The 12935-nt window shown below is 38.8% G+C and overlaps 1 protein-coding gene across 1 annotated transcript; it reads right to left on the bottom strand.

Annotated features, from left to right (window-relative positions):
• Positions 1–8411: 8411 nt before the first annotated feature.
• On the bottom strand, positions 8412–11918 carry LOC137996005 (neuropeptide SIFamide receptor-like). The gene is made up of 2 exons (XM_068841446.1): positions 11856–11918; positions 8412–9706 (listed from the first exon to the last, which is right to left on the bottom strand). Exon 2 carries the CDS (start codon positions 9660–9662, stop codon positions 8412–8414), a length of 1251 nt encoding a protein of 416 aa, XP_068697547.1. The 5' UTR covers positions 9663–9706; positions 11856–11918.
• Between the last annotated feature and the right edge of the window lie 1017 nt (positions 11919–12935).

The following is a 12935-nucleotide window of genomic DNA, read 5'->3' as shown; positions in this document are numbered from 1 at the left end:
AAATTTGCGAAAGATTACAAAGTACTCTCGGTTTCGAGAAACGAGATTCCGTGCAGGGACATGGAGGGCTCGAGGAAATGATTTCAAGCTAGGACTGCAAATATTTGAATTTAAGTGACAGCACACGAAAGCAATCAATATTCACAAGTCCTCAGTTAAAATCAAAGGCAGCTGCAGTTTTAGACGCCATAGTGCGAAGTGCTTTGACCAAAACCGGGATCCATTGAGCTCGTATTTGCATGTCTTCAAATAGAATTATCCTCGTTGTGTTCCTATATTTGGCAACTCTTCTCTACACTTGTAACTGGTAGCGACTGGTTATCTTCTGGGAGTTTGAATTTTTAAAGGATATTACAGCATTTTATCGGCGCTTTTAGGTTAATATATGTAAACGCATGCTGCATGTAAAGTCGTCCAGCTGCGTGTAAATTTCTTTTACACTATAAACAACCCTTCATTCGGTATTCACATTACATCTTTAATTTGTTATCCAAATTAATTAAAGATCTCATTTCAAAAGCTGAACAGCCAGTGGCTAAAAGAACACAAGCGTCTGAAGCCTATATGAAGACAAAACGCACTTTCTTCTTCTTCCTCTTTTGTTTGCTTTCTTTACATAGTTAGGCAGCCGCATTTTCAGACATAAGATTGAATTTTTGCGAAAGATAAGAAAAAAACAAATATTGAAATGATGTGGTTTTCTGTAATGACACTGGCATAATCACCTTCATCCTCAGAGATAGTACTGAAGAGTTCGACTACTCATCGTCCTGTTCGTTCAAAATTTTGGTTGTTAGACCCCGGATACTATACACAAGAACGTTTGTTTGTCCCTTTTCCAGGGGGCTTTAGTTTTCCTAAACTGCCTTCGGTAATTAGGAGAACTAAGACCAGTACTAAAACTGGAAGAACTAAAAGAAATAACGATCTAGATACAATTTCATGTTTCTTTCTTTCTCGCTTTTTCAGCGGGTCACTCTTAAATTTCCTAATTTGCCTTTGGCAATTGCGGAAACTAAGACCTCACTAAAATTAGAAGAAATAAAAGAAATATATATTGATGCAATTTCATATTCGTATTCTACTTATTACGAAATATGAAACCCCATGTTGTTGAAGCGAGTGACTTTCTGGGACACTACTATTATCGCAGAAATATATCGCAACTGTCATTATTTTCTTTTTTTTCCTTACTTTAGCTCAGATACCCAGGCTTAGCTTTCATCATTACGAGGGAGTTCGCGATAAACCATCACACCTCAACATCACCTCACAAATTAGGCTTGAAATGATATAACTGAAAACCCCGCTGGAAACCCTTGTCGGTTGAAAGTCCTCGATGAAGTCATAAGCAGAGATCATTTTCAGCTCGGACGCGTTTCTGTTCAATCATAAGCATGCGATTATTCCCCAGGTTTAAGTCAGTGACAGTACAACAAAATAAGACTTTATTGCAGATCAATATTATCTTATTTTTGTTTGCTTGGATTCAGACAATGGTCTGGAAACAAACTTCTGTGTTGTTGTTGGTTCTGTTTTTAATGGTAGGTCGTTTTCGCGCCTTTGATATGTCTGCGTACAACGGAGTGGGTAAAGTGCAGGTTGAAGTTCATTGTTTCAAGTTATCATAACTGAAACAACCCAAACCATTACAAAAATGCTAACCTTAGGCCTAAATATTGTCTAAAGCATAGTGTTTAGACCAAATATAGGCTTATGTAAAAAACAAAACAAAACAAAAAAACACAAAAAAAAAAACAAACAAACAAAAAATTAAACGCCATGAAATCCTAGGGTTTAGTACATGTAGTGTCCCGGAAACTCACTGGCCTTTAGAACAAATAACCGGTTTCCTTTATCCTAGCGCATTTAGCTACATTGGAAAACAACATGGGGTTTCATATATTTCGCAATTCTTAAATTAGGAATCTGAAATCGCATCTAGATATACTTCTTTTATTTCTTCTAATTTTAATGAGGTCTTAGTTTTAGTTTCATCAAGAGAAAATGAAGGGACAGAGAGGGAGGCTCTTGGTTCAGCCATTGGGATATGTCATGTCCACGAAAGTTATTTTGAGACGATCGGAAGTCTTTGTTCTAGCGGAAGTCTGTCTTCCGAGACGTCCGCATGCAGGTTAACCTCGGTCTGATGTTTGAAAGAAAATAAATATTCATCAGCCTTCCACGTGCGCCGCCATTTTCTTTTTTCACTAAAAACCTGTGAGCGAGGCAAGACTGCACGCGGACGTCTCGGAATACAGACTTCCGCTAGAACAAAGACTTCCGCTCTTCTAAAAATAACTTTCGTGGACATGACATATCCGGGCCAACGCCCTCAGCCACCCTCTCTGTCTCCTCATTTTCTCTTGGTTTCATTCATTTATATCACTCAATATCATGAAAAAAGAAAAAAAGTTACTAGCACGACATGATTGACTCATGGGCGTAGCGTCCATATACGCACGTACAGCCGTGCGTACAGCTCAAATCCGGGAATCCTTATTCCAAGGAAACATTAATTTTTTTTGGTAATTGTAAAATCGGGCCACGTTTTTTAAATTTCGAGTTAAACTGGTATCTCTCTGTGTGAGTATTTCCAGTATCTTTTCATTAACCCATAGACGCCTAGCCAAATGGATCCAACATCATCCAACATTGTTGGACGCTTTTGAAAAGTGTCGAAAGAGGTGACCAAACGAATGCAACACGTTGAATCCAGAATTTTGGACTCATGGATCGGGAACCACAATCTACCAAGAATTCTTAGAAAACAAACTTAAAATTTTTCTGGGGGAGCATGCCCCCAGCTCTTCCTTCTTTGGGCGCTCAAAACATTCTTCGTGTACGTACACCTTGAAAATCTCAAGCTACGCCCCTGATTGTATTAACTTTAAGTGAAATCGTCTGAATATCATTCACGACTTTGAATTGATTTGGAAACGTTGCCGATTAAGAAATGTAACGTAAACAAAGGCAAGCAGCACTGAACAACCATCTCTTAAATTAATATATGCGCTATTACGAAAGTTAATATATATGAAAACCATAGAAATTTGAACACAGTACCCTCTACTAACATCGATACTTTACGTTAATAACTGCGATAGCCAGCATGACGAAATGTGAGATTCATTAACGAGATTTGCATAAACACTCACATTCTATTGTATCAAGAGACAACCATTTTTACAAATACAACATGTGACGATATCCAATAAGCAGAAAATTAAATTAAACTTACAACTTAGTATCCTTGGATTTCCTCGCTATTTAAGCATCCAGGAAAATATGCCTGCATCAGTCGAAAACACTGTCCACATTTCGTACCCGTCATAGTCCCGATACTGCGTTGCAATGCTTGTAGCAGCAACTGTGTGCGATAGCAGCCCAGTGAGATAGATACCTTGCCGTCTCGTCTCATTTCTGTCTTTCATCTGGCCTTGAGATATCTGCTTTATATGTCTTATGTAGCTGAAGGCGGAAAAAGATGGCGTTTTCTCCGTACCCACTCGCATGAGGCACCCTAATTTTCAATGAAATGACTGGAGCCATTTCCATTTGTATTGTAAGCTTGAGTGAACCCTTTGCTGTACCTTTCGCGCACGCGGACGGCGCCCACGTGCGGAGCACCATAGTTAAGAAAGTAATTGTGGTACCCCAACGATGGCAGAAAATTTAGTTTTGGTCACCGTACGACCGTACGTCCGTCCACCTGTCCATGTATACTAACGTGACCAGTATCACGTGATTATCTTACAGGCTCAAGTTTGAAGCCCATCGAGGAGGCAATACTCCAGCTGACACTCTAAGTGGTTTACAGCATACATCTTTGACATTGGACATCAATGACCTGGTCAATTGACACCTGTCAAAACAAGGAACAGTATCACGTGACCACATCCCGGGCTTAAGATGGAAAAACCAATATCGCACTCATCCCTTCGTGATTCATGCGATATCGGTTTTTTGGGTAAAATTTACCGTGGAATTCACTAGTTAGGCAGCGACGATAATAACATAATTAAGCAACATCCGGAAAAACCAAAGCGCGGACAATTCCAAAGCCTTGTGTCCATCCGATGCTTGACTTGAATAACTGCGTAGCTACCAGTGTGGGCCACAGCTATCATGATATGTCAAACTGGATTGAAACCAGCGAAAAATGCAGAAAGAAAACAATTTCCAAACCGTTTTCCGCCTGAACACGGAAGGCGTTGACAGTGTAAGAACTATAGTTGACGTAGTATGGCCATGTAGCCGCGTCAAGCCACAGAAAGCGCGCAAAAAATGAAGCATTGTTTATGTTTAGGTGAGTTACCCTGTATGACGTACCTGCATGCAGGGTGTGCAGAAAAATAGTTTTCGTTTCATTAATTAAACCTATTGTCTTGTGACGTTTTCCGTTTTCGTAGCCATTGTCGTCGTCTTTGCAAAATTTCAAATCTTATGTCGTTCATGAAGAAGAGCAATGAAGTAAACCCATTCGTGTATCAATACTGTTGTTTGACAGGGTTTGGGGAGAAATTATGATTAAATTGAAGATATTTATTTGTCGATGGTGACTCAAGGATACTCGGAAAACATCCGATTGCTGCTTTGCGGGATTTGAATCTACGACCATCTACGACCATCCTTTGACTAGTTCGGATTCTCAACCACTGAGCTATTGCAGACTCACGAGAACTAGGCAATTTATTAAATTAAGTTCACGTGACTATTGTCCTTCCATGCTTGTGGCATCTAAATTGTCAAAGTGAGACATATTCCCGAATGCACTTATTCGCCCTTGTCACACGGCGGCCATATTGTCCCGGGAGACCAAAAAAGCTTTATTTTACCACGCCAAGCCTCGCAGTGGAAACCATGGGGATGAGGCTTGGCGTGGTAAAACAAAGCTTTTTTGGTCTCCCGGGACAATATGGCTGCCGTGTGACAAGGGCGAATAGGTGTCCTATAGATGGTTTCACCTGACGTTACAGCAGCTATGCTGGTGCACAGAACAATAGAGAAAAAGGTCTTTTGGGAATTTGACTCTATTATAATGCAAGACATGAGCCATAATTTGCTATTGTTTTGTGCACCAGCATGGCCGTCTCATCACGTGATTGAAAACCATCTACATGTTAACTCTGTCGAATGAAATGAATGAGTTTATTTTATTCCTATTGTTTTCTTTGCTAATGTTAACATCTTACTAAAATTTGGTTTTATCAACGGAGTTGATAATGTAAATTGGCCACCGTACAGCCACCGTATAGCTTTTAGAATCTCTGTACGGTGGCCAATTTACATTATCAACTCCGTTGATAAAACCAAATTTTTGTATACTACTTCCCCACCGACGCAGCACCACAGTTTCTTTCGAAACTACCCCTCCATTCATTTCTTAACATCTTACTAACCGAGCGCGAGAGCCGTACAGGGGAATATTGGCCCCAGGTCGCGACAGTACAAAAACGACCCAGGGCCAATATTCCCAATTACGGACCCGAGCAAGTGAGGTTAGTAAGTTGTATATATTATATGGCATCGTTTGTTTGAGCGATTGGAGACTTCTCCCCTTGATGAATGTTTGTAATCTTCGTCCATCAGCGAACTTTGAAAAGTAACCTGTTACATGTTTAACTAAATTCCGCTTGCTAAAATTGTACTGTTGTGAAGGAAAAATTAAATTCCGCTTTTTTGAGAACTTTTTGTGTTTCGGTCTTTCCCGGGAGACGGAAAAAAAACATACAGAAACGGACCGTTTCCATGGTAAATTCCAGACCAAAAACCAACCAATCAGAGTGCTCCATATATATGTAGCCTGAGAATTGCTAGCCATACAATAAAATAGCTTCGTCTTGATCCTTTCAACTCAATTTCTTTTCGCGCGATATTTTCTTCTTTAGTTTGTCTGTAAAGAAAGTGATGGCGTGAGGACAAGAGAGTTCCATTTGCAGCTCATTTTAATTTCTTTTAATTAAATGATAATAACATTAATGCGTCATTGCTGCCGTTGTTATTAACAATGCTTCCTATTTCATCAACAGCAATCGATCCCTTGTTGGGAAAGGCGAAGGCAAACCAGTTTTTATCATCGCAGCACGTGGCTAAGAGATCCGCTGGTTTTACCATGAATGAAGAATGTTGCAATGAAGGTTGTCGCTTGTCGCCACGAGGAAATTCGGGAATACTGTTAAAATTTTGGTTAATTATTGTATTTACGTTGATAAAAAAGAACCCTTGGCAATCTATTATCACATTTTGAGAGACAAAACGGCACTTAAATATACCACAGAAACATAATTGTTTTGGAACGATCTTTGACAAATATTTATTATGAACCTGTTTAGTCCGCCACACGCGTTTTGTGATATTCTTTTTACTGGACGAATGTAATAGAGGCTCCATGTGTATTTTCGCAATTTTGATTTTTACGGTGTCCGAAATCAAGATTACTTCAATTTTTCCAACCAGCAGCCTGGATTGCTTTATGTATGGTTTACCTATCTACATACATACATGCTTTATTCGTCCCAAATGGGCTTTCCAGAATAAAGAGATAACTAATGCTATATACAAGATATTTAATTAACAATTAACTAGTAAGTAAAATGACATAAACAACCCAATTAATTATTAATGGCCAAATTAATAATTAATGAGGTAAAATAGGACAAATAAGTCACTAAAAAATTGACATAAGGTATCTGTTCAGGCAACCTTTTGAAGTCCTGTAGTGTTGGTTTCAACTTAAGAGTAGAATCCAGTGAGTTCCAGAGTTTGACTGTCCTAAAGTAAACAGTTCTTTGCCCTGTGCCTGTTTTATACAAAGGAATATTTAGCATCTGAGAGTTCCTCGTTGTACGCCTGGTGATTATAGCTCTTTGAATATAATTTGAAAATAAAAAGGCTGGTGCGCACCCTGACATACATTTGAAGGCCATTATTGCGCGGCGATAATACAACTGCTGTCTCACAGGTAGCCACTTTAGATCTTTAAGGAAAGGGGAAATATGGTCGTATTTCCTTGAGTTGCTAACGATACGAGCCGCGAAGATTTGTACAGCTTGGATCCTACTTAAGTTGTACTCAGAGGTGTTCCTCCAAACATTGCAACAATAATATTATATAATAGCTTGCTAAAAACTAAGGCATTAACTATAATAGTTAAGGTGGTTGAGTCAAAAACATGTTGGACACTGTTGAAGCTATGTGATCATTACATGTCAAGCAGGGATCCAGAATGACTCCCAGATCCTTAGCAACGGTAGCCGGTTATAATTTCTTTTCCTAACAAAGTTAGACAAAAATCCTCTACTTTGCTGACCATCGCTCTGCTGCCAAAGATAATTAACATACTTTTATTAGGGTTCATAAGGAGATGATTTCTAAAAGTCCAGTTACTAATTCTGCATAAATCTTCATTTAATGGGCTAAGGTTTGCGAATGGGCTGAACTCAATTTCATTGGGCTTATCCTTGGTAGGGAACGGGAAACGGAGGTGGAAGGAAGACAAGACCAGTTCACTTCTTGGCCTTGTTGCGTTCGCCCAAGTTTGATTCAATTGGCAGATATCTTACAGTGCTAGGGTCCAGTTGTTCAATGTCTATATAAGGCACTTCTATCAGTTATTAATGACGTAGGTGTCTCTGCGGCCAAATTGAAATCATAATATAGGTTTTTTCAATCAGGCAGAGAATGATTTACGTAGTGAACAGAAGGAGCGGCAAGCGTCACGAACTGTCCCCTTTGCCTTCTCCCAAACCTCAACATACAATGCATACACAAAATAAAGTCACAAAAATCCCTAAACTCCAGTCCTCAGGTAAAGATAAGGAGTTTCATTTGTCCTCACTAAGAAATAAGTTAACCCTTATTAGTATCACCCAACTAGTGGACTAGTGCAAATCTTGCATTTTAATTGGCTACGCTACTAGAGGACTATCAGTAATAGTCCTCGAGTAGCGAAAAGCATGAGGCTTTTTTTCGTTTTATTCCCAAATAAACTTGCATTCTCTAACTTTATTATTGCCTATTCTGTCCATTTAGTTGGGTTCGTCTCATGGGCTATTGACCCGCAGCCCTTGCGGCCGGGTTACGGGTCTAATTGTTAATTAGCCCTTACTGCTAGAAATAAGTAGCAAATACTTCGTGATGGATATCAAAATTGGGCGTGCATCAAATTACATGTATTTGTGGACATACATGATTTACTAGCATGAATCTATTAGGAACGAAACTGTGTCATTACTTTTCTGTGGTTTCCGTGGATGAAAGAATGTTTTTAGTTTTCACAATAAGGATATAATAGAGATATACTCCCTTTTTAAAGCTACATGAAGTTTAAAAGTATACCAGCAATAGTAAATGCAACGAAACTAAGTTGAACTAAGAGTTTGATTCACTTGTGCGTGGCTCCCATTAATCTATCTTTTGTTATCACTAGCGTTATCTAGTGGATCGTTAATATTTTGCAGAGCTTTGAAGCTTAACATAAGTGTTGCCCGGATGCTTGCATTGCCAACTCTTCCCTCGTCTCTAATTCCGAGGTCTTCTCCACCAGGATTCCATAAAACGACCTTCCTTCTCTTTATATCACTAAAATTTGCCACGTCTATGTAGTCGTTAATAGAGAATGTGGCGTGAACTTTTCGTGAAAAACATGGAACGTAACGTGAAGACCCAATGCAACAGAGAAACAGCTTACATTTGCAAATGATACTTTTCATATCCCTGCGATTTTTTTTGTTAAAGTATGCAACCACGACTGGGCTGATGGCACAATTGGAATGAGCAAGAAACATACGCCAGAAGCGGATTGTGCAAGGTGTCAACTTAAAAGCGATCCGTGCTGAGAAATAAGTTATCCAGCAAGCTAAAAACACAAAGGTAATGACCACCATCATTCTAATGACGCTTCGGACAGCTTTCACTCGAGCTCTTCTGAGGCGCAGAGCTGTGGCATTCTCTTGACCTGGGGTCTCGCGCTTGCTTAAAATGACTGCGATTGATGAGTAACAACAAAATATCACCACCCAGGGAATGGCGTAAAAAGTGATCAGGAGAAAGGTGTAATAGATAGCTCGCGAGTATCCATTGCCGAATGCATTGTTTAAACTTGAACTACAAATCTGTATGCCTCCGGACACTTTGGTGCGCAGTGCAACCAAATATGGAAGTCGGCCGATTATTGCCAAAGTCCATGTCAAGATGAACCCTACCTTAGCAGATTTTGTGGAAGAGAAACGTTTCATTGGAAAAACCACGATATAAAACACATCTAAACTAGTGGCAAGAAGATTGAGGATGGATGCCAGGATCGCGACTCCGTGAAGGAATGGAATAATTTTGCACAGAATGTAACCCAGAGTGCCATCGATGAGCCAAACTGTGCCGATTAGAAACATAGGGATCAATCTTGGCATGTATATAACTGTGATTACAAGATTGGTTGCAGCCATGTTCAATATCGAGTATGTAATTTTTTTAAGAGAACTTCCATGTTTGAGAATGACTGCAACAACCAAAACGTTGCTAATCAGTGATGCAAGTATAATGATGCAGTAAGCGATAACTCTTCCAAGCTTAACTGAGATAGGATCATCCACAAAGCAGGCATTTTGTTGTCCTTGGTTCGTGTAATTGGAAGTCAACGTGATGTTTGCAGCAAGGCTCATTTTCTGCGAAGGACCATAAAGCGGACCAACCACATAAAGTTGACCTAAAATAGGTAAAACATACAATAAGCTAATACGCTTCTCAAGTATGGAACTTTTCGCTTTTCGGACCAGATTGAGCAAGTTCAACGACTTGTACGCACACTGAAGATATTGCTTACCCACACTTGACAGAAATTGCCTCATTGGACCTCTCCAATCCAGCTACCTACGCTTAATCAACGAAGACTGGACCAGCGCCCATAACTATTTATGATATAAGGACGTTCAGAGTCAAGATGAAAATAACTTTTGCGATCTATTTCAATTTTAATATACATGAAAAAATTACACGATTGGCTGGGAGCAGTTCATTTCAAGTGTAACACACAGTGCAAAAGGTGTAACACACCAGTGCAAAGAGTGTAATACCAGTGCAAATTAAGCATCGAGATTCTGGATTATGATTGGTTAATAAACAATAGGGTTTGGTCAGAACCAATCCAATCTTTTGTTTTCAAATCAACCGCGCACCCTGGATGGCGCAATTCATGGCTCAATTTTCCCTGACTGCGTCATACGCGTGCGCGCGTTTCCTTTGCTTAACCATCTCGTCTTCTTTCATGTATATTATTACTCAGTAATCACATGATTTTTGTCGTGCAATTTGGAATAAATAATCACTTGTAAGTTTTTTCAAACACTACCAATTGCCCTTCCCCCACGGGCTCGTGCAATTTTAGTCGTCTTAAAAAGAAAAAAATTATTCGCGCTTATTTATCCCAAATAGCATTCGAGATATTGCGATTATCTATACTAACTAATTTGAATTTAATTCAAGAAAGAAAACTCCGATTAAGATTTACACAGTTAATTGCCAAAGCCAGAGGCTTCTCATTCAGGCTCAAGTCAAAGAACATAAGTACAATTTGCGTAAACCACATAAACAAGGATCTATTACAGTGCAGAACTGAACGTTTGAAGAATAGTTATCACGACATGTATCAGTATTTTGGACAACATCTGGCAAATTTTGTAATGTTTATAACCTCCGCGTTTTGTGAGAGTACAGATGCACGACTGACGCCACTAGTAGGACTTTAGAATAAAGTTTTTCCGAAATGTTAGCCGAATATATGATGAAATTAAGAAATTCTTTATTATGAAACAAATAAAGATCACATGAAAGCGAAGCTTCTTTATTTGTTAAATATGATCCTTGTATTGTGCAGAACTGACCGTTTGAAGAATAGTTATGTCCCGAAATGTATTAGCATTTGGAACAACATGTTCGAGCTTATTATATTCTTTCAAATATTTGAATCCTTCTTTCTTAGTCTTATCTTGTATTATCATTTTTTAGACCCGTGAGGGTTTGCAACCTCAGTTGATATTTTAAATAAAGTCATTATTAATATTATTATTATTATTATTATTGTTATTGTTATTGTTATTATTATTATTATTATTATTATTATAAAAAGGAATTTTTAAATAATCCTTCTATTTGTTTCGAATCTGCAGAGGCAAATTCCTTACCCAATAAATATGAGCATTTAATTTATCTATAATTCCAAAAGAAATAAAATCTTTCTTAGGATTTTTGAAACATTTTATGAGTTCCACGGTTTGCGAATAGCTAAAGAAAGGATCAAAATAATGCTAATTAATATTACAATCCTCTATTTTCGGGGCCGCGTCCTGTGGAGGCAACTACAGCCAAAAGGAATTCTTTGTCGACTTAATGCCAATTAGTATGCCGCCTTGAGGCACTTGTGCACGTCAATGATATGGAAATATTCCGGGAGTGTTTAACGCACTGTGGCCTTCTTTGAACTTTCCGAGCAAGTTAGCACATTATCCATTGTAATTAACAAATTAGACATATGTCTCCTAAAAAAGGCCTTGCAGTGTAAGAAAAATTAAATGACAAAAATAACAGGGAAGAAAAGGAAAGGACAAAAAAACATAATAATCCAAAGTTTTTCCATTGTTTCGGCATTACCCAGAGGACTATAACATAATCTGAATGTAAACGCCAAGTGTAGACATGCAGTCGATGTCTCTGCTTTCCCTTCCTGACAGTGGCGATCATGAATGGTGAGCAACAAGCAGAAACTCTAACGAGTTTCGACGTAAACTGAGGAGTTTCATGAGAATTTATAGTTGTCGTTTAGCTAATAATATCCTTAAAAAGGCCTCGTTTTCTCTAACCTGTGAATGCTCGTTTGAAGTCATATTGGACACATAGCGTAGTGAGCCAATCGATGTAGATGGTATCAGATTTCTACATATGACGCTGACGCGACCTTAAAGCTCGTGTGCTGGTCTAAGCTTTCCTAGTTCGTAATTCGGTAAATTCACCTCAACCTTCATTTCAATTCAATTAATGGTCGATCACACTTGACATCTTAGCATTCGTTGCACCGAGCTTATCGTTCTTTTAAAGAAATACCTTTCACAAATTTGCACCTCTCTTCTTACTTCTACAATTGACGACGAGAACATTAAAATGCGCCTTTCTGTCAGGCAGACAAATTAAAATCAAGCAACCAATTTAGCATGTAAAAATTACCCCCTCAAGGTAGGCAATCGCAATTACTTACTGTTTAATTTCGGTTTCAATCTCTCGATTGTTCATTAAGTTTTCCTAAAAACCTACGCTGCCTTCAGTCACAAAGTGGATTTCATAATATATTTTTCGCGGTCACATGAGGAGCTTAAGCCGACTCAGGAATTCTCGGCTGGACGTGTCCTGACGGTGTAGATATCCATCAAAAAAGGCTAAAAACATAACACAAAAGGTGTTTCGTATTCAGAAAAGTGTTAAAGCATTCAGGATCGATCAGATTGTACTGTGAACTTACGTTAAGCAGAAAAAAGTAGTTAATTTTTTATTGAATGACCATATTTCTCGCCGACCAGCACTACTTCCACGCTCCCCGCCGCTGGTGAGCGAGGAGACCTCTGGCATCCAGGGTAAAATGGTAGCCAATTTGTCGAAGGAAAGTTTTTTTAGCTCTTTCGAAGAGAGATTTGTCGCCTTCGAGTCGGTAATTTTTTGCGGGAAAATGGTGATCACGTTCCGAAATTCGGCGGGTCTAATCTGCAGATCGCAGGTCACAGGTTGCAGTCATTGTTTCACCAATACAGAAAGTATCTTAAACATTCTTAAAAGCTAACCTTAGGCCTAAAAACTTTTGTTTAGGCTTAATTAGGCCTAAGGTTAGCTTTTAAGAATGTTTAGGATACTTTCTGTATTGGTGAAACAATGACCTGCAACCTGTGACCTGC

Source organism: Montipora foliosa, chromosome 3, assembly GCF_036669935.1.
Source record: "Montipora foliosa isolate CH-2021 chromosome 3, ASM3666993v2, whole genome shotgun sequence".
Classification (NCBI taxonomy): Eukaryota; Metazoa; Cnidaria; class Anthozoa; order Scleractinia; family Acroporidae; genus Montipora; species Montipora foliosa.
Note: the sequence above shows the minus strand (reverse complement) of the source record. Positions and strands in the feature narration are given on the sequence as shown.